Source organism: Pimephales promelas, chromosome 3 (assembly GCF_988280905.1).
Source record: "Pimephales promelas chromosome 3, fPimPro1.hap1.1, whole genome shotgun sequence".
Classification (NCBI taxonomy): domain Eukaryota; kingdom Metazoa; phylum Chordata; class Actinopteri; order Cypriniformes; family Leuciscidae; genus Pimephales; species Pimephales promelas.
The window spans coordinates 28,951,057-28,973,287 of NC_142771.1; the positions used below are offsets into that span (position 1 = coordinate 28,951,057).

Here is a 22,231-nt window from a genome sequence, read left to right on the forward strand (position 1 = left end):
AATGTGTGAAGATAACATACACTTTCAAGTCAAGTGGCGTGTATGTTTATGCAAAAGTCATGATGCCATGTTGCCATCAGAGAAAAGATGTCTGTAAAGGGATAGGGAATTAATTGGATTAAAGATTATAAGGGCACATGAATTTTAAAATATGAATAAAGTGCACAGGTAAATTCATAAATCAATTTGGATTTCATGGTGACTCTTTAACCACTACACCCTGAGCACACAGCCATCGTGTGCCAACTGTCTCTTTCTGCATTACTGACTATAATTGCAGCAGATTTTTGGCTCGTGGGCCTGTTTCATACATGCTATAGCTTTTTTTTTTTTTTTTTTTTTTTTTTTTTTTACAATTTTAAGAGAAACAGATTGCAAGGTAAACAGATTTGAAGGAATTAGCTGGACGAACGCACTTTCCACTTATGCTCACAGAGCCTGCTACTATTACTGTCCTATAGTCATTCCATACTCCTGATCAATGAGACGACCTTCACACACTCTTACTCTCTCTCTCACACACCCACTTTCTGGACTGTATCAGTGTAGGGAAAGTATTTGTAGTGTTTAGCTTTTACCTTTCAGCCACTCAGCCGGATACACTCCTGCACCAATTAGGGCAAAGACGTGTTACTGACTTTTTGTGAAGTATTGATCTACTGTTAGTGGTCTGTTGTTTGGCTAGATAGTCATTTGCCTGCTGGCATTTTTCCATGACAATACATTTACACAACTTGTGTAAATGTATAAAGAGTAAATGAGGTTGGATCAGGTCCCTGTCTTACTGTTCTTCTCATAACAGAGCCACTGCCATCATTATGTGAGTGGCCATCCAGATACTTCTCTGGTCAATATTAGATATAATACAAACCATTGCATGGGGATGACATCACCTGGTTGACGTTAGACCCATGCAAGATGTGAGTGCATGAATAATTCATCACAGGAGAGCGGGACAACGACATGCAACCCGTTTAAAGAGAAGGAAAGATTGAAATATTTTGCTAAATGCCATTAAGTCATAGCCCAAATACAAACTAAATAAATTGTCATGGTGTCTCTCTTTCACACACTGCTGTCCCAAAGGAGCGAGACTATTGAGAGCATGGCATAATGTTTAGGGAGTCAGCCCAAGGAATCAGCATCCTTGTTTCCCTTTAGTGTCACTGCATGGCAAGCAACAGCTAGAAAGAAATGCAACTGCTTTTACACGTTATTATCTCTATATGTAATAGATTCGATTAAAATGATTAATTTATTAAATAATAAGCGTGTGAGAACAAGTAGGCCTAATAATAACAATATTAAATATATATATATATATATATATATATATATATATATATATATATATATATATTCACACACACATCACACATGCTTATGTATATGTGTGTGTGTATATATATCTAAACACACTTCAGTACAATGGTAACCCCTTCTCTAATGCGCTTTGCGTAAGCACACAGTAAGACTATGAGTGATCAAGTATGATTTACTTGTCTGGACTTGTTAGTGTTAAAGTGCATTGCTTTCATGCAAAGCAGAGTAAGGTTATTCATATCTGACTTTAAAACAATCATATAAAATACACTGTTTAAATCAACCAACCCCCTTTATACATGATATGCTGTAGGATTTACTCAGCATAACAACATCACATAGACAAAATGATAAACAAAAAAAAAAAAGCAATCCACATGCCATAGTGTTAAGGATGGATTTGCTGCTAGAGACTGATGCGAGGATGCTGTGCTGTTTGCTTTTGCCCGAAGCATCACTGGCATGAAACAAGAAACATGTTTGTTCTGCGTAATTGTACGCTGACTGTATCGCTCACCTGCTCCATGCTTCAGCAATCCCTCTTCCGCCTCCTGTTCCCACTCATGGCACAGTATTCCGGCTTCCCAAAGCAATATTCCCACAGTTGCTTGCCTCCCTAATTAAGGAATCCTTACAAAAATCCACAGACGTCCTTACATAGCCGGGAGGCTCCCTGAAGACGAGCCTCTGAGATACATTCCCTCTCCGACAGCCTGTTATACAGTCAAATGCTCCGATGTGTTCCTATTATCTGTGTCACTCTCTCTCTCTCTCTCTCTCTCTCTCTCTCTCTCTCTCTCTCTCTCTCTCTCTCTCTCTCTCTCTCTGGTTGTGCTGTGATTATTTGCTCCAGGCTCTGTGCTAAAGCAAAGACACAGGGTCAGGGCTGCATCTATGTTTTACTCCGTTATGGCGAAGGATAAGGGACTTCCTCTCACTCGTTTGTTTGTTTCACACTCTTCACCTTGCCTTCATGCTTCCAACTCAACCCTCCCTCTTTCTCTCCCCACTTCCCTCCTCTCCTTCCCTTCCCCCACTCGTATGGATTCTGAAGGAAAGGAAGGGGGGGGTTGGTCATAGTGGTACCATGTGACTCCCAGCACTGAGCAATAGGGCCCAATCAACTGAAGCTTCTTCTGTTTCTATGGTGGGACCCCCTGATGCCCAGCCTGGCTCATGCCTGAGATGAAGCTTCTGTCACCATTGGCAACCATAGAGCACAGGAGCCGAAATGGGACTGTGACAGACATAATGTTCACGTGAAACTCTGCAGCGACATGCTGTGCTGGGGGAACGTGCAGTTACTTGCAGTTTGCATATTAAAGAAATAGGGCTGCTCTAGCTGTGTGTGTTTGTGCGAGTGTGTGATTTAGAGTTTTACACCTCTGCAAGTCATGCGTGTTTTTCATAGTCTTAGAGATGAAATATAGATGTCAGTTTAATTCCCACAGTTCTGGAAATTAATAAAATCTTAAAGGTTGTGTAAAACATTGTGCTAGTTATGTTTCTTTACTGGAAAAAAAAGTAAGATTTACTTTTCACTCTAAAATTGCTAGTAAGTTTTACAAATAATTTCAAAGAAATGGCAATAGTAGCAAATTGATTTAAAGGTGCATTGTGTAATATTTAGGAGGTTCTGTTGCCAGAAATGCAATATCATATAGACTACATAACTGTTTTCAGTAGTGTATAAAAACCTTACATAATGAAACATTATGTTTTTATTTCCTTAGAATAAGCCATTTCTATTTACATACACTGTGGGACCTATTTTGCGCCGATATGTTTTAGCCTTAAAAGGACAAACGTGTGTCATCACTATGTTCTCCTTCATACAAAGAAGCTAGCAAAAGTCAGTGAATAAAACACTGACACTATGATGAACAAGTAACAATAATATTCACAATAACATATCGTTATAATTGATAATTAAGTAAACATAATTTCCTAATTTATAATTGTGAAGAAACCTCATTGCTTTACTGGCTACTCTCTGCTGTCTCTTACCGCTTTTCCACCAAAAAAGAACTGGTTCGGAACTGGTGCTGGTTCAAAGTTGGTTCGGAGTTGGTTCAACTTGCAAACCCGTTCAGAACCTGTTTGTTTTTCCACTGACTAGAGCGCCCGGGGAACGACGTCATTACGTCACTGTGTACGTCGCCATACGTCTTAGCTAGAAATGCTAGCAAGTACAACATTACTTTGTGATTATCTCTAACTCGTGTACAAAAAAAGCTTTAAAAACAATTGAAATATGTAAGTCTTTTAATCTTTTCGTTTGATACGTTATCTTTTCTGATTAGTTGTGTACCCCTTGTGGCTTTTTTTCTTTCCATTTATTTGTTCTATATTGTGACTTTTCTTCTTTGCTTATAACGTTTTTAATAAAAAAAACGCTTGCGCCAACTTCAAGCATAACAATTACAAAGGCGGACTCCATCGTGTTTCTGCAAATGTTTCTCCTGGCTTTGCGATTTTGGTCAGAAAAGATGTTTTGAACACATCTAAACCCGCCCCAGGCCCCAGCGTAAGCATGGCGTAAAAGAACGGTTCTAGTCCAGCAAAGAGTTGATGCCGCTTTGGAACCAGTTTTCCCGGCCGAGAACCGGTTCTTTGGCTGTCGAAACACAAATAACTGGTTCGCGCGCAGGCACCGGCTCCGAACCGGCAGATGACGTTGACGACATATTTTCCTGTCGGCCACTGTAACTTTTGTTGGTTGGAATTCATAACCTCACCACTAGATGCCGCTAGAAATCACCCACTGCCCCTTTAAACATGAAGTTTTGAAGTAGAAAATCTGAAATACTATTTTCTTGTGAAATGTGGGCTACTCCAATAATATTATTACAACTTCTTTTAAATGAAATTCGTTACGTTCAACAAGAAATTATTGATTGCTGACTGCTGTATTTTTAATTAAACAACATCACACAATGGTCTTCTGAATATCCTAAAATTCTGAATAGTATAAGCAGGAGACTGCAGGTAATCACACACAAATGTGATGCAACAGCACGACTGGGACTGTGATGGATAGGATGCGACAGGGTTGCACATTGCCAGTTAGTTTCTCTATTGAGAAAGTGGGTTATTGAATCATGAAATCAAATCATCAGAAACAAAACACTACTTGCAGTGTCAGAGCATGCAATGCTTTTATTGTGGCTTAAATCTGAAACTTCCATAGGTCATGAGTTTTAACACAGTTATAAATTTTTATATTCCAAAGTAGAATTATTATTATTATTATTAAGAGCATAACATCTCAAAAAATACTGAACTGATAAAAACAAACACAAAATAATCCACGCAATTATTAATGAATGAGATCCAGGCTGCGTCCAAATGCTTCGCTGCCTTATCAAATTTTAGGCAAATGACTCAGTCAGCGTTTGTGCACGAAGGTGCCTCACAAAACTGTGGCTTCTGAGGCTGTTTAATAATCTACAGCAAAATAGAGCGAGCTTCGGTGAAAACTAAACAAATATTTAAGTAATTTCTCACTAGAAATGACATTAGAAGTGGAAAACGACTTACATTTACACACAAACTGACCATCAACCACAACATTTAGATGCCATCTTTCTTTTTTAGCCCAACTGTCACAGAATGGAATGCACATGTGGGATATCAAAGCGAAGGATAGATTATGCGATATCGGCTGCGTCCGAAATCACATAATCATGTGTATGTTTGTTTTGAGTAATTACTCCACGGCCACTATATTGGGTACTATGGATATAATCTGGACGTACTACATTCGCATTGTTGCCCTTATTATGACCTACCAGCGTTAGTTGCAATGCTTCACTTAATTCACAAATCCTCTCCCATGGCCTCATGGGATACTCAAGTGTCCGTTGTATGCACACTTCAGAATCTCGCCAGAAGTAGGTCATCCGTGTACTTTTTGCATTCTTTGAGTACTATGAATTTGGACATTCTTTTATTTTGTCACACAATGTTTTTCACCTCGTGAAGTTTGCGATTGCCATTTTATGCCCTTAAAAAAATCAGTCAAATGAAGGTATGTCAGGAGACAGGAAGTAAAGTTAATATTGGATTCAGACATGCCTTAAAGCGTGTATACCCTGGAATGCATCCTCTAAAGGTAGCGTTTTAAAGATCTCAGACACAGTCCCAGTGTTTCATGAGCAGCAAATTATCGTAGTAGAATAATTTCTGAAGGACCATGTGACACTGAAGACTGGAGTAATGATGCTGAAAATAAGATTTAGCAGAGGTTGTCAAATCAAATACCAATAGATAAAAAATCAAAACCTGACAGTCTAGAAATCTTATAAATGGGCAATGTTTGGATCTTCCAACAGGACAGTGATCCAAAAACAAACAATGGGTCACTGAGCACAAGACCAAGTCCCTGACCTGAACGAACCCTATAGAAAATGAGTGGGCTGAACTGAAGAGAAGAAGTGCTGTGCCAACGTGGATCTGGGAATCTGATGGATTTGGAGAGATTCTGCATGAGAAATGGTTTCTAATCTCTAGTCAGTTGTTCTCCAAACCCATCAGGCATTATAGAAGAAGACTCAGAGCTGTTAAAAGGAGGTTGCAAAAAGTTTTTAATGGGGGAAAATAATTGTTCCCAACATGTTTTAGAGGAAAAATTTCAGAACATTTCATAATGTGATTTCCCCCCCCCCCCCACTCTTAATTATTTTACTTCAGTAAATGGTTAGATTTTTGCATTAAAATAAATATATTATATAATATATTTGATATATATATCAAAAGGATACACAATGCAGATTTATTTTTTACAGCCATCTTTGATCATATTTTCCAAGGGGACATGGTAAAAGAAACACCTGCGGAAACTAATCAACATGAAAAACTACAAAGAACTACAAAACATGGCACAAGACAGGAAATAACAAGAGTTCACACACACACACACACACACACACACACACACACACACACACACACACACACACACACACACACACACACACACACACACACACACACACACACACACACACACACACACAGGGAATACATGACAGTTTGTATATAAAATAGTTATCCTAATATATAAAACCTTTGTCATTATTAGATTTTTTTAAGTATTTGTTTTACTTTAGATTTTTTTTTTTTTTTTTTGGATACACCCCTAAAGGTTTTGTCAACCTATTGTTACAGTGCACACACACAAAGTCACTTGTACAGACAGGAAAGAAAGCGCACAGGTCTGCTTGGTTACTCAGGAAAAAGAAATCCTTGGTCATTTCCCTCTTCCTACATGGAGAAAATCCATGATTTCAGAAAACAGGATCTGAGCCAAGTCGGGCAGGCATTATCTGTCACACTTCCTCTCTGCCTTACTCATCTGTTGCCCCTCCTTTCGTCTTCTTGCTTTTCTCTCAAATATTCTACAAATTCTTTCTGTATCTCGCCTGTTTTCTTTGTCTGTCCCCAGATGCCTCAAAGGAGGGACCCTTAACAAAATGTTTTACTAATTTTGCTAAGATTTACTTAGCCTACACTTTCAGCAGCAAGTGTAAAATCTGTTTAATCAGTCCACATCCTAACCAAATGCTCCTCTTCTAATGTAATTTAAATGGTTCTAATAATTGAACATTAAACACAATTACACACTTCTTCCCCTTTTCTCATTTTCTCAAAAAAAAAAAAAAAATAACACTTAATTTCAACATGTATTCTCTCTTAATTCAGCTATATGCAAAACATGCTGGGAACTAACGAGCTCTGCTCAGTTTCCGTTAAGGGTTAGTTCACCCATAAAATGAAAATTCTGTCAGTATTTACTCACCCTCATGTTGTTCCAAACCTCTATGTGTTCATTTGTTCTGCTGAACACAGAGGAAGATGTTTGGAAGAGTGTTTTAATCAAACAGATCTCATTCCCCGTTGACTACCATATAGGAAAAAATACATAATGTAGTCAATGGGGAATGAGATCTGTTTGATTAAAACATTCTTCCAAATATCTTCCTTTGTGTTCTCCAGTGTATCCTAAAAATGCTTCAGTAGTTGAATGGACCAAAGTTACCTTACAAATTTGGAGAACTATAAAAAAGCATTAGGTTTGTCTTAGAAAATCTCCATCAAGCATTGGCCATCTTAATGACTTTGTCGTACAGATTCACAGGTAAGGATTTCAAAAACTGGTCACAATCTGGACTTGAGTATCTGCACCAATTATTTCCAATTATAATGACACAATTAAATCATTTGAAAAAGTAAGAGATGAATTTACACTCCCAAGGTCTGAATTTTTTAGATATTTACAACTGAGACATTTCCTCACAACGCAGAATTCAAATAACCAGCCCATTCTCACCCCCAAGGCGTCACCTAACTGACGCCTTGGGAAGCATTTGGACAGGCTTCAATATCTGACGCTTTAGGTGCCCTTTAGCGTCAGCTACATGGCGCCCTAGGATCGCGTGTACCCTACCCCCACCCCACACCTAAACCTAACCGCGTCCTCTAACAGACGCTTTCCTTTAGCGTCAGTTAGATGACGCCGTAGGATCGCGTCATGTGAGTGACGCTAAAGGGCGCCTAAAACGTCAAATATTGAAGCATGGTCAAAGGTGACGCCTTGGGGTGAGAATGCGTTACAAATCAAGGAGTGTGAAGAGGTTTATCGTGTGACCAACTCTAATGTCTGGAGGGAATTCAAATGGAATGTAATAACCAGATTTTTTTCAAACTCCTGCAATGCCGTTAATACTACTATATGACCATGTGTCATACTATCATATCCACCTAAATTTCATCTCTGCCTTTCTCTAATTATATATATATATATATAGTATATATATATATTAAAGTATACTTTAATAATAGGGTGGAAGTTACAGTAATGGTTCATTAAATATGTTTTACCATTTAAACAAAATACAAATTATATATGAAGAACACAAACTAGTGTTTGTTCTGCCCTAACTTTGTATAACATGCAACTTTATTTTTTCTTGTAGAGCTTCCAGGGATATTAGAATCTCTCAAAGAGGCCCTGGAGTCCATGAAACGAGGTTCATTCAGCTCAAGCCCAAGATCATCTGAGCTGTGTCTTCCTGAAACCTCAGAAATGGTTAAAATTCTTTATGACAAAGAAAAATCCTATTTGTTATAATAATTATATCTGACTTTTTGTGCATTAATACTTCAATAAGTGTTCTGAATTAAGTAACAAAGTGACAGCTTTTTATTAGAATTATAAATGAACAAGTTTATACTAATGCTTGTTTTTTTTTATTCTTTCCAGATTTCCCTCGGTGGTTCTGATGTCCCCAAAAGAGTCTATGGCAGACTGAACAAGTCACGAACTTCTCTTTTTACTCACGACTTGGCCACTTTACTTTTTGCTATTGTATTTCACTTTGTTTGACTTAAAGGATTAGTTCACTTAAAAAAAAAAAAAACTTTTGCTGATAACTTACCCACCCCCATGCCAAGATATCCATGTCATTCTTTCTTCAGTTGAAAAGAAATTAAGGTTTTTGACGAAAACATTTCAGGATTTTCTCCATATAATAGACTTCATTGGGAACCAAACGGTTCAAGGTCCAAAAGGCAGTTTCTGTGCAAACTGTTCAAAGGGCTTTAAACGATTCCAGACGATGAATAAGGGTCTTATCAAGCGAAACGATCGGTCATTTAAAAAAAAAAAAACAACGTTTAAGTTTTATAAGCTCAAATGGTCGCCATGCTCTGTTCTGTTATGCATGTTCATAACTCTCCTATTCAAACTCGTTCATCAAAATTAACAAATCTTTTTCTGAGTCATTAGGTTCATTCAACGAACGAAATGAATGAATTGACTTGAAAAAAGATTTGTCAGGGCTGCCAACTCTCAAGCATTCAGCACGAGACTCTCGCAATTGAGCAATTCTCATGCTTTCACGACAAATTGACTGTTAGCCATTGGACCTTGAACCGTTTTGTTCCCAGTGAAGTCCATTATATGGAGAAAAATCCTGGAATGTTTTCATCAAAAACCTTAATTCCTTTTCGACTGAAGAAAGAAAGACATGGACATCTTGGAAGACATGGGGGTGAGTAAATTATCAGCAAAAGTTTTTTTTTAAAAGTGAACTACTCCTTTCAGTTAGTTTATTTATTTATTTATTTTTTGTTCTGTTTAATACCTCTGCAAATCAATGCATTTTATGTTAATGTATTTTGTTTAGTTTTCATAATGCTTTACTGATGTAGTGCATTAAAGTTTATCTTTCAAAGAGTGTTTGTGTGTTTTGTAGAAATATTTTTTTACTGGGTTTTGTTGAATTAAAATGTTTAACTGTATTTTTAATACATTAAAATATATTATTTTTATATTAAATGGTTTTTGGAAAAAATATATTTTTAATATGTTAATAGTGGGTCCTATAGTGTTCTACAAATACATTATTAATAAGCTGAAATTATATTTAAAATATACTTAGAACGCATTAATGTGAAGCTAAAATATACTAATGCTGTATTTCTAAAGTCGATTTAAAGTGTATTAAAATACACTTTAAATAAGTGCTATTATATTACATTAAATGTACTTAAAATGGTTCCATTTTAGCACAATTTAATATAATAAAATATATTACTATTACCTTAAAATTGAACTTAAATACATATTAAAGTACACTTAATATACTTGAAGTTGTTTCAATTTAGCACATTTAATACATATTTAATACGGTGCACTTAAAATACATTAAAATAAGTACAATTTAAATACATTTCCTTTTCACCTGGGTATATATATATATAAAATAATAATTAAATTTAAATTCATTATCTGTATAATGTGTAAAATATAATTAAGTTTGGACAATTAGCAATATTGTCTTTGAGAACATGATGGATTAGCCAATGCCATTCTGTATTGTACACGTAATGATGTGGTTCCAAATAAAAAAATAAGTTCCCCAAAAAAAAAATAATAATAATATTTCCTGTCTTTAGCCTTTGAGAGATTGAGCTAGTGTTTGTATGTAAGTTGTACACTGTTTTTATGTTGCTTGTTTTTTTTTTTTTTTTTTTTTTATATGTGCTGATTGGACAGCACTTTGGTCTGCAGGTGCAAAGTGCTTTATAAATAATTAAAAAAAATAATAATGTATACAGCCATATATAAATGTGTGTGTGCAACTTATGGTTACTAAATATTTCCAGAATATGTAGGCTACAAAAAAAAAATGTTAAAATGAAGAAAACACAAACACAACAATAACAAACAAACATGATATTTAAATACATGATATTAAAATATATGATATTAAAATTATATCAACAGAAATGTGAGACTAAAGTATTACCCTTTAGTCTCCCATGTAAAGTATTAAAGTGTTAATTTAGCCGTCTAGCCCCATAGACTCCCATTCATTTTGCACTCGGACGATCGCCCCCAGTGGAAATCTGGTGGAACTACAACCAAAATTCGTTTCAATAGGACTTAGGGAGTGGCCAGGCTTTACCCCCTTGGGTGTAAGTAGAGTGATTAGGCCTACGTGATATTTGTCATGTGAAGCATTCTTCTTGTATGCTGAATTCTGTAATTGGAATTGTCAAAAAAGTAATAATATTAGAAGTGTGATTTATAGATGCAGATGGCACTGACAACTTTATATTTGATTCATTACACCCTAAAAAAATCATCATTAAAATGTCCTCAAATCATACATTTCATTAATTTAAATTTCCTTAAAATGCAATATCCTGAAACCAGCTACCTGGATATTTTTGAAGAAGAAACTGCAACAGAATCGTTTTACAAATTACATTTAAAATTCTAAATAACTTGATTTCTTTTCAAGTGGGGAAGAATAAAGATCTGTTTGTTATTTGCCATTTTGTGTCAACTTTCTTGTACATTTTTTTCTAAGATGGACTATGAGGAAGTTGTTTTGTTGTTGTTAATACTTTATTAATCCACACATGTAAAACTTCTTCAGACAAACATGAGGATTGGGACCCATAGTAGACCATCATGATTCCGTCCTCTTCCTCTCTTCAAACACCAACTTATTTCTCATTTATCAATTCCATCTGTACTGCACCTTCTTCCTTCCCCATGATCCTCATTGTTTCTTTGGGTTTCTTTAGGTTTTCACAGATGATCACATATCCTTATGGAAATTAGCAAATGGCATTTCCTGTGTTGTTTGCATGACTAAGCCAGAAGATATCTGAAAAACAAACCTGGAAAACCTGAAACCAGTGGTTGGTGTGGTATTTTGGGTGGTTGATTACTTAATCATCAAAATGATAAACTACTTTGAGCAAAAGCACTTAAAGTCACTTAAAGCCAAATCTTCTAAATGATTCTCAATTCATGCCTCATGTTTGTCTTTTGTTGAGGTAAAATATTATAATTAGACCATTTAATGACAAATGAATACCAGCATACCAATCTTGTTGTTTGTTGCTTAAATTAATTGCCTGATTAATTGTCCTTCCTTTATAGCTGTTTGTTTTTCTGTTGCAGATGTTATTACAACTGTATTGCCTAATCAGAAACTAGGAACTATAATTGGTATAACTATGCTTATCATTATTTGTTTCTTCTTTATTAGAATTTCAGTATATTTTACAATATTATATTATATATACTACAACATTATTTGTACAAACCTTGAAAATACTGTACAAAAGGGAAGTTAATTTTGTTAGATTAAACAAGCTGCATCCCTACATTTGCAAATGTTAAAATAAATTTTGTTAGAGAGTCAGTGCTAGAGAAAGCAATTCCTAACAAGAAACTAAAATATTATTCTCGGATTGGGTTTTCTATAGAACCTTACGGTTCTTGACTCACTTTTAAAGAACATTTCATGTCAAAATTCCAGTTATAAAGTATGTTTTTGAACGGCTTAATTCATGAAATCTAACTACAATTACCAATGAATTCAAACCTTAATTAAGTAATTAATTAAACTGAATCCATAAAATGAATGATCCCATGATGAGAACCTCTGAAAGGTTTTATATATGAAGTGACAGAACTCTTTTTGTATGAAAGCTTTTCTTCTCTGTCACAGTTGTGTTTAGTTTGTTTTCATTGGTCTTGTCTGCCTGTCATCATGTCACTTGTCTTCATTATCAGTTCATTTGCATCACTTGTTCAGTTATTCATCATCTTCTGTGTTTGCATTTAAGTTCTGTCTGTTCAGTTAGTCTTTGTCCATTCTCCTCATCACCTTCTGCCTGCACCACACCGTGACACTCACAGAAATCTACCTCAGTCCAGACAGCTGTGTAGCAAGTCTTAGTCATTTTAAGAGATAAGAAAATATAATTTTTTCGATTTAGGTTGGGAACTGTCTCCCCATTATAATACCTCAACCTTAGAGGACTTTTCCTTCACAGAAGAATGAGATATGATGATTTAACAGATTTATTTTTATACTTTAAGATTTTCTAGGTCACTTAAGTATTACTTTAATCTTTTGCATTTCTGTTAGCTAGGTCAATCATTTTACTATTGCAAGACTTTAACTTCCCCCTTTTGACAGAATTTAACTGACATTTTAGGATGTTAAATTAAACCATCAATCATTACATTCATATTTTTATTTTAAACTTACAAGAACACAGTTACATGTTAAGGGAATTCCAACACACTCGTGGCAATTTGTAACTTTTAAAATTTGGAGAACTGGGAATTTTTTTTTTTTTTTTTTTTTTTTTTTTAAGATTTTAGAGGTTGACCTTCATGTTTAGGAAAAAAATGTTGTTTCCGTGTTTATCACATGGCACAAATTCGTTTGAAAACATCACCTCGTAAAATAGTTTTATTTTTAGAAACACTAAAATCACCTCATGCACCTTCTTCGATCTCAACATTAAAAAGCCACCAGAAACAAAAATCTTATTTTAACGCTTTTTTTTTAGATTGGTAACACATTTTTAGGTGACAAACTGCACAGACGCATGACTGAGAGTCGCCAACATGTCCCTCATTACACTTTCAGATTTAGCGGTTGCTCAATAAGAAACTCGAATGAACAATGAAGGAGTTAACAGAGAGACTTGACGGCGTTAAAATGTGAAGAGAGATTATGTGGGCGTGTTGAAAACAGGTTAGCAGGGGGATTTAAGAGCAGGACTGCAGGTGTGTGTGCTGTCAGAGATGAAGATGAAGATAATCCACAAACTCAGTGTAGCATTTATCGTCTCTCTTCAAATGATAGGTGAGACCTTTTATTGCTTAATTAATGCTTTAGATACCTAATAATTGTTTTTTATTAACTAACATAACCATTACTTTTTAGATTTATCACTAAGTGTAACTTTATTTCTTCTTTTGTGTAACTTTTATTTCTTTCTAGGGTGTAATGCACAAATGAATGGTAGCGGAGAGCAGGGCACAACCTAACACATTTTGGTTTTGGCTCAGTTATTTAAAAAAATTATTAAGTTAGATTCAGCTTTTTTCACAAGCAGCATACACATCTCTGCTACAAACGAACACTTAAAGTTTTTTTCTAGGACCTTGCTACCATTTTTGTACTGTAGTAGCACTGAAAGTGACAGAAGTGCAAATGTTACAACTTATACAGTATGCGGGGTTAATTGTCACAGACAGGGGTTAGTTGTAACACTTGTGTGTAACACATAATTCAGAATTATAGTTTGATATTGTTTGTGCATCTGTATACATAGATATCCATACATCCATCCCTCATCCTTCTATTATGGATAAATATCATGGATAGAGACATAGAAAAGGGCTGCACAGTTTTGCTAGCCTGGCTAACGCCAGACCTATCAAATATTGTAATTGCAATTGAATTAGATTTGTGTGTGGCAGCTGCATGTAAAATTATTATTATTAATAATAATAACAGTAATAATAATACAAATGAGCTTAAAATCTAAATTTTAAGGGTTTATTGCATTCTAAACAGGCCATATTTTTAATAAATAAACAAGTGATCAATACATAGTAAACTAAATTTTAAACATTTTAAATTCCAACATTGTTTGTGAAAGTCCAACAAAGATAAATGCATAAATAAATTCTTAAACCTGAAAAGTTGTGTGGCTCCCTATTTTCATTTGATTATCATTGTACACTTGGCGGCTTATTGTAACACTGTGCTACAACTAACCCCGCTGTGTATTACATATTTTAAGCCTAGCTAACAGTTGCGAGGAATTGCTGACATGTTTCAAAACGGTGCTTGAGCCAACAAGACAGTGATTAAGGCAATATAAAGTTAGATTTGGAAACGTACACACCCAACTCAGAAACCGAAAAAAACGTATGATGAAAAAATGTACTTGCATGGTGTCAAAACACTCTTTGTCCAGTATCTTCACGAAATATTATCAAAACTTTCCACAAATTCACGGGAGACAGTCTTCTGGCAGCGAGAGAAAAAGAGCAGAAACACAACCTGCTTGATCCTGACTAACTATGTAAAAGGTCCGTGTTACATTTAACCCCACGTTATAGGTTGTGCCCTGTGGTCCCCTAACAATTTAAGTTCCCAAAGTCCATTAAAAATTAATAATGCTTTATATAAAATGTGTTTTCTTTACCTTGTCTATTGTCAGTGTGTGGCAAAGCAAGTCTCAACACAAGGATAGTGGGGGGACAGAATGCAGTGCCTGGCGCTTGGCCATGGCAGGTCAGCCTTCATAGGAACGGGAAACATTTCTGTGGTGGATCACTCATCAACAATCAATGGATTCTGACTGCAGCTCACTGCTTTCTAGAGTAATTTTAATAAACCAATTCTTGCAATTATCATTACATGATTTAAAACATTCACTTGATGTGGCAAATGCTTAACACTTCTTCTTCAACCATATTCCAGTACAACACTCCCTGTAACTGTGTACCTGGGCCGACAGACACAGGAGGGGGCAAATGCAAATGAGGTGTCCAGAGCTGTCTCTAGTATCATAAAACACCCAAAATATGATTCCCCCTCTTATGATAACGACATCACTCTTCTGAAACTGGAATCACCTGTGAATTTTACTCAGTTTATCAGTCCGGTCTGTCTGGCTTCATCAAACAGTTTGTTCTTCAACAAAACCTCCAGCTGGGTCACTGGATGGGGAGCGATTCGTTCAAACAGTACGTATTTAATTTAAGTAACCTTGATAACAGTCACATCATACTGTAGGATTGCAATTGTTGATGTATATTTGATCATTTTATGTGTTTCTCAGCTCCCCTGCCTTCACCGCAAACTCTACAGGAAGTGCAAGTGTCTATTTTTGGAAACAGGCAGTGTAAATGTCTTTATGGTGTCACAAAAATCACAGACAACATGATGTGTGCTGGAGTATTGGAAGGGGGCAAAGACTCCTGTAAGGTAACAAATCCTATAGTTCTGTTTGTGTTACTTCATATAGTTTAAACGGGCTGCTTATGTTCTACAAATGGTCTATTTAGTTATAATTAAGAATAAGTAGAATGAGTAAAACTTTCAACGCCGGACAGAAGGAGATTCACACCACCATATGGAAAGAAGTGTAAATGGACGGAGAAGCATAATTTACTGTAAAGCTACGTCTTAGTTTTGCTTGCCTTGGTGAAAGCCGAGTACAAATCAGCATGAAGTTTTAACATCTACCCTTGTGTAATGGAAATCTTAATGTAAGGGTTGAACTTTGACTATTGTAAGGCAATTCAACCTAGTGAATCAAGCAGAAATGTAATATTTAAACACAAACCAGTTTTTCAGTTTAGCTTTCAGAATAAATTAATTGAATTGCTGATGTTTGTACTGTTATGAAGATGATGTGAGATTGTTATGATGTGAGAACCTATTCTTCCTCCTACAGGGTGACTCTGGTGGTCCTATGGTCAGCAAACAGGGTTCGGTCTGGATCCAGTCTGGAGTTGTGAGCTTTGGCAAAGGTTGTGCTAAATCAATTTTCCCTGGTGTGTATACCAGAGTGTCTAAGTACAAGGCCTGGATCAATGAGCAAATCACCACCAACCAGCCATGCTTCACTACGTTCAATTCCATTGGTACTGACGGTGACCTGAGCATCAGCTGCCCTAGTGTGTCTGCCATCCCGACAATTACTGCCCCTACAACTACACCTATCACACGTAAGGTTCCTTAAAAAAATCATGCATACATTGTTCACTTGGCAACTTGTCCAAAGACTTTTGTGCATTAGAAGTATACTTGATTTCAAAGTGTTTGACTTAAATTCAGATAAACACATATTTATATAGTGAATGAAATTCATGTAGTCATTTTCAAGGAAGGTGAAAGAGGCACAGAGCTCCAGACCCAATGCGACAAAAAAGAAAATGCTACAATAATTTAAAATACATTCAAAATTGCCCACACTTTCATCAGATATCATTTCATTAAAGCATGCCATGTGTTTCCTAAATAATGAACAACAATGACTTATTAACCAGTTCTTTTAATGAGGCTGTCAAAAGAAATTATGAAAAAGCGAATCAGACTTGGTATAATAATATATACTATATACGTATGATAACACTTTACAATAAGGTTAATTTATGAAAAATTAGTTAATGTATTCAGTAAAATGAACTATCCATGAGCAATACATTTGTTACTGTTTATGTTCATCTTTGTTAACGTTAGTTAATACAGCTGTTGCATATAGTTCTCAGTGCATTAATTAATGTTAACCGTTAATGTTAATAATAACCCATTATGTTTAATATACACTCACAGTGTGCTGAAACACTACTGAAAATTCATAATCCTAACCTTTACCTCCATACTGAAATATCAGTTGGCCCGACAGCAATTCATCTTTTCTGTATCATTTAAATACTGGTGTCCTGGGACCAGAGATGGACAGTAGTGAAGTATTTTTACTTTACTCAAGTATCTGTTCTTTATCTGTAAATTACAGATCTCAACTTTATCTTGAATAGTCAAGCATCTGTACTTGACTATTGAAATTATGGCCAGAAGATTTGAGATATATTATGCTAATGGACCATATCAGTGTAGTCTAAGAATCACACATTTGTTGTTGCTCTTTAAGGCAGCCATATAAATGTTTCAAAGAAAATAAATCAAAGACACATTTGACTGATATAACCCGGCATCATTGTCTTTCTCTCTGTTCCTGTAGCTTTAACATGTGGAAGTGCCAGTCTGAACACCCGTGTTGGAGGAATCAGCTCCCTTGTGTCTCCAGGCATTTGGCCATGGATGGCCAGTCTGCAGTTTAACGGCAGTCACGTTTGTGGCGGAGCGCTGATTGCTGAACGCTTTGTCATGAGCTCTGCTAGCTGTTTTACCAGGTAATGGCACTTAAATATGAAAAGGACATTTGATTAGAGAAATCCGATTGATCCGATTTTCAATGGAACTCTTTTTTTGTCCAGCTCCAACAATGCCTCCGATTGGACCGTGATCCTGGGCCGTCTAAATCAGAATGGCTCCAACCCCAATGAGGTCTCTATAAAAGTGGTGAATCTCACCATCAGCAAAACCACAGGCGACAACATTGCAGTCTTGCAGCTGGCCGTTGCACCAAACCTTACAAATTTCATCCAGCCTATATGTGTGGACATGGGAGAAAATACCTTTAGCGCTAATACTCAATGCTGGGTGGCAGGATGGGGCTCAGGAGCAGGAGGAGGTGTGTTTTGTGTGTGTGTGGCTTATAAATCATACTAAGTGATGTATGCAAGTATAAAACAATCATTATGTCTATGGAAAAATGGAAAAGGCTGTGCTTGTCCTGCTAAACCCTACTTTATGGGGACATAATGTCCCCACAAGGATGGCAATATCTGAAATCCTTGTCCTTATGGGGACATTGTTTGGTCTATTGGTATAAATAATTATAAGTGATGTTTTCTGTCATGGCTAGGTTTAGAGTTTGTGTGTTTTTGTGCGTGTGTGTGTGTGTGTGTTTGTGCGTGTGTGAATCCTTTGAATCATCACTAACTGATAAAATTAGTTTAGTAGAATGTTTATCCTTTTTCCATGTCTTCCAAATTTGAAGTTGTTTTCCTTCTTTTATAGTGAATCAAACTCTTCAGGAATTCAAGACCTCTATTGTGGATTGTGTAAACTCAAGCAACAGTATTTGCACAAGTTCTTTGAACTTACAGCAGGCAAGTTACTTATGTTTAAAACAGGAAGGAAATATAATATATTTACAGTTTACAATAAGGTTTAGTTTATAGTATAAATGCATTCGTTAACTTGAACTAAAATACTTTTAGATCAAGTTAGATTAATGTTAAATTCTTTATATTAAGGGGGTGGGGGTTGGGAGAATGGGAGGCCAGCCGGGAGATATAGTCTCTCCAGCGTGTCCTTCCCTGGGGTCTCCTCCCAGTGGGACGTGCCCGGAACACCTCCCCGGGGAGGCGTCCAGGAGGCATCCGGAACAGGTGCCCGAGCCACCTCAGCTGACCCCTCACGATGTGGAGGAGCAGCGGCTCTACTCTGAGCTCCTCCCGAGTGACCGAGCTTCTCACACTATCTCTAAGGGCCACCCAGCTATCCTGCGGAGAAAACTCATTTCGGCTGCCTATATCCGAGATCTTGTCCTTTCGGTCATGACCATAGGTGAGAGTAGGAACGTAGATTGACCGCTAAATCGAGAGCTTTGCCTTATGGCTCAGCTCCTTCTTCACCACAACAGACTGGTACATCGACCGCATTACTGCAGAAGCTGCACCGATCCGTCTGTCAATCTCCCGTTCCATCCTTCCCTCACTCGTGAAAAAACCCCAAGATACTTAAACTCCTCCACTTGAGGAAGGATCTCTCCACCAACCTGATGTGAGCAAGCCACCCTTTTCCGACTGAGGACCATGGCCTCGGATTTGTAGGTGCTCATTCTCATCCTAGCCACTTCACACTCGGGTGCAAAACGTCCCAGTGCATGCTGAATGTCTTGGTGTGAAGGGGCCAACACGACAACATCATCTGCAAAAAGCAGAGACGAAATTGCGTTGTCCCCAAACCTGACACCCTCCGGCCCCTGGCTGCTCCTAGAAATTCTGTCCATTAAAATTATGAACAGAACCGGCGACAAAGAGCAGCCCTGCCGGATTCCAACATGCACCGGGAAGAAGTCTGACTTACTACAATGCGAACCAAGCTCCTGCTTCGGCCATACAGGGACCGGACAGCCCTTAGCTAAGGACCCCGGACCCCATACTCCCAGAGCACCCTCCGCAGGCCGCTTCGGGAGACACAGTTGAATGCCTTCTCCAAATCCACAAAGCACATGTGGACCGATTGGGCAAACTCCCATGAACCCTCCAGCTTCCTGTAGAGAGTAGAGTTGGTCCAGTGTTCCACGGCCCGGACGAAAACCACACTGTTCCTCCTGAATCTGAGGTTCCACTATCGGCCGTATTCTCCTCTCCAGTACCCTGGCATAGACTTTCCCAGGGAGGCTGAGAAGTGTGATCCCCCTGTAGTTGGAACACACCCTCCGGTCCCCCTTCTTAAAAAGAGGGACCACCACCCCGGTCTGCCATCCCAGAGGCACTGTCCCCGACCGCCACGCGATGCTGCAGTGGTGTGTCAACCAAGACAGCCCCACAACATCCAGAGACTTGAGGTATTTAGGGCAGATATCATCCACCCTCGGTGCCTTGCCACCGAGGAGTACTGTATCTTGACTACCTTGGTGACCTCAGCTAGGGTGATGGACGACTCCACCGCTGAGCCCTCAGCCTCTACTTTCTCAATAGAAGACTTCACGGCGGGATTGAGGAGATCCTCGAAGTATCCCTTCCACCGTCCGACGACATCCCCAGTTGAGGTCAACAGTCGCCCAACTCCAATGTAAACAGCGTTGGTAGGGCACTGCTTCCTCTCCTGAGGTGCCAGACAGTTTGCCAGAATCTCTTTGAGGCCAGCCGATACTCTTTCTCCATGGCCTCACCTACCTCCTCCCAGGCCCGAGTTTTTGCCTCCACAACCACCCGGGCTGCAGTCCGCTTGGCCTGCCGATATTCATCAGCTGCATCATTTATTTAATCTAAAATACAGCATAACAGCAACATGAATTATTACAATTAAATAGCTGTTTTCTATTTAAATATATTTAAAATTTTAAATAGTAATTTAAGTAAATTAAAAGTAATTTATTCCTGGATGGTAACGCTGAATTTTTAGCATCATTGAGGCCTGTTCACACCGGGATGAATTTCGCACGATATTCGCAGACGTTTAACACCTCGTGACTAAAAAAGCCACGCGTAAAAGCGTCATTTAAAAAAAACCCCTCAGGTTCATCTTTTTGGTTTCACGCACAGCGTCAAAAACTATCCGACTAAGGAGATTGGCGCTTTTGCTCACGTGTGCGGTGCTTCTGAAGTTTCAGTAAAACACAACTTGGGGGCGCTCAAACACAAAACGGTTTTGCTGAGTTGCTAGGCCGAGTGTCCTGTTTTTTGGTAATCAAAATATGGTCACCCTAGTATAGTATACTAATATTATTTCTGTTTTATATTAAACACCATCTAATGTCAGGGAATGAATTTGCATGTTCATTCAGCTCAGCGTTAGCAACAATCGATTGGGTGTGAACAAAAAAAACGCGAACGTTGGCGAATAACGCGTGCTGATATTCGTCCCGGTGTGTACGGGCCTTTACTCCAGACTTCAGTGTCACATGATCCTTCAGAAATAATTCTAATATGGTTATTTGATTTCTTATTAGTATGTTGAAAATAGTTGTGATGCTAGATATTTTTGTGGAATCTGTGATACATTTTTTCAGGATTATTTGATGAACAGAAAGTTCAAAATAATACCATTTATTTAAAATATATATGTTTTAATTATAATTAATTAATTAGTCATTTATTAATTTAAAGCAAATTTACTGAATAGAAGTGTATGTTTAATCTTACTGACAAAACTTTTGAACCTAGTTTATGTTCCAATTGTATGAAAACTAAACATTTTTATAACAGATTTTTTTTTTCATTCAATAAAGATTTCCCTCTCTCTCTCCCTCAGTGTGATCAAACGGGTCTGCTGATGTGTAAGCAGGGTCTGTCATGGATCCATGCTGCTGTTTTGACCTTAAAACCGAGCATCTCAAACAGCAGCTCTAACACGAGCTCCAGCAACAGCACTGCATCATCCCGCTCTCTCCGTCAAGATATCCAGACCTTTACTAAAACCTCCAGCTTTGCATCATTGCTGAGAGATGTGGTGGGCTCTTTCCCTCCAAAAGTCGCAAGCCCCACTGCACCTCCAAACAGCACCAACACAACCCAAGCTGGCTCTAATGGGTCACAACAAGTATCTTCTTCCTTCTCTTTGACCCTTTCTATCCCGTTCCTCTCACTTGCAGCTTTCCAAATCTTTCTTCAAGGCATCAATTGAGTTTTAGTAGAAGGGGCCATTTTTCATGAGTGTGACTGTAAATTTTCAGTGTGTTCCAAGTGACCCATTATATAATCATACAGCATGAAAAGCTTTTGTGGAGCACATCATTCATTTTTTACTTCTGGCAAATGTGAATTCTTAAGGTTTCTGTTATCTCACACCAAGCTGATGGCTGTTGTTCTTACACTACAATTACATTGTATGATTGTCTCTGGCCGTACCAGAACAAGTGCACAAGTGCTAATAATTTGTGTAAGCAGGCTTTTTAAATATATTTTATATGCATTGTAGCAGATTCACCATGGCACTTTATGGAAATGTCCCAATTTGAGTGGTTCAGTTCTAATACTGACTATAACGTATACGTTATAGTCAGTTATATTATGACTTGTAATGTAATATCCCAAGTGTGGAACAGCTTGAGATATTTGGTATTATTATTTTTATTAGTGTTTGCAAAAACAGTTTTTCTCAACATTTTTGGAAGAATGCGTATACTATATTGGACCTATATTTTTTACATATTTTTTTGTACAATCGTTTATCTATATTCTGTATCTATTTTCTACTTTTCA

General features: G+C 37.4%; 2 protein-coding genes across 2 annotated transcripts in view; one reads left to right on the forward strand and one right to left on the reverse strand.

Annotated features, from left to right (window-relative positions):
• Positions 1-2,312, reverse strand: part of arhgap23a (Rho GTPase activating protein 23a) — a 69,180-nt gene extending 66,868 nt beyond the window's left edge. The window contains exon 1 of the mRNA XM_089128714.1: positions 1,841-2,312. Within this exon, the coding sequence (XP_088984840.1) occupies positions 1,841-1,849 (9 nt within the window). The 5' untranslated portion in view covers positions 1,850-2,312. The remainder of the gene's footprint in view (positions 1-1,840) is intronic.
• Positions 2,313-14,876: 12,564 nt separating this feature from the next.
• Positions 14,877-22,021, forward strand: LOC148982039 (polyserase-2-like; the record flags this gene model as incomplete). The annotated part of the gene is made up of 8 exons (XM_089128037.1): positions 14,877-15,043; positions 15,144-15,409; positions 15,505-15,650; positions 16,123-16,396; positions 17,413-17,584; positions 17,669-17,925; positions 18,315-18,406; positions 21,282-22,021. Coding segments are annotated over 8 exons (1,746 nt in total), but the record flags the coding sequence as incomplete, so codon positions are not given.
• Between the last annotated feature and the right edge of the window lie 210 nt (positions 22,022-22,231).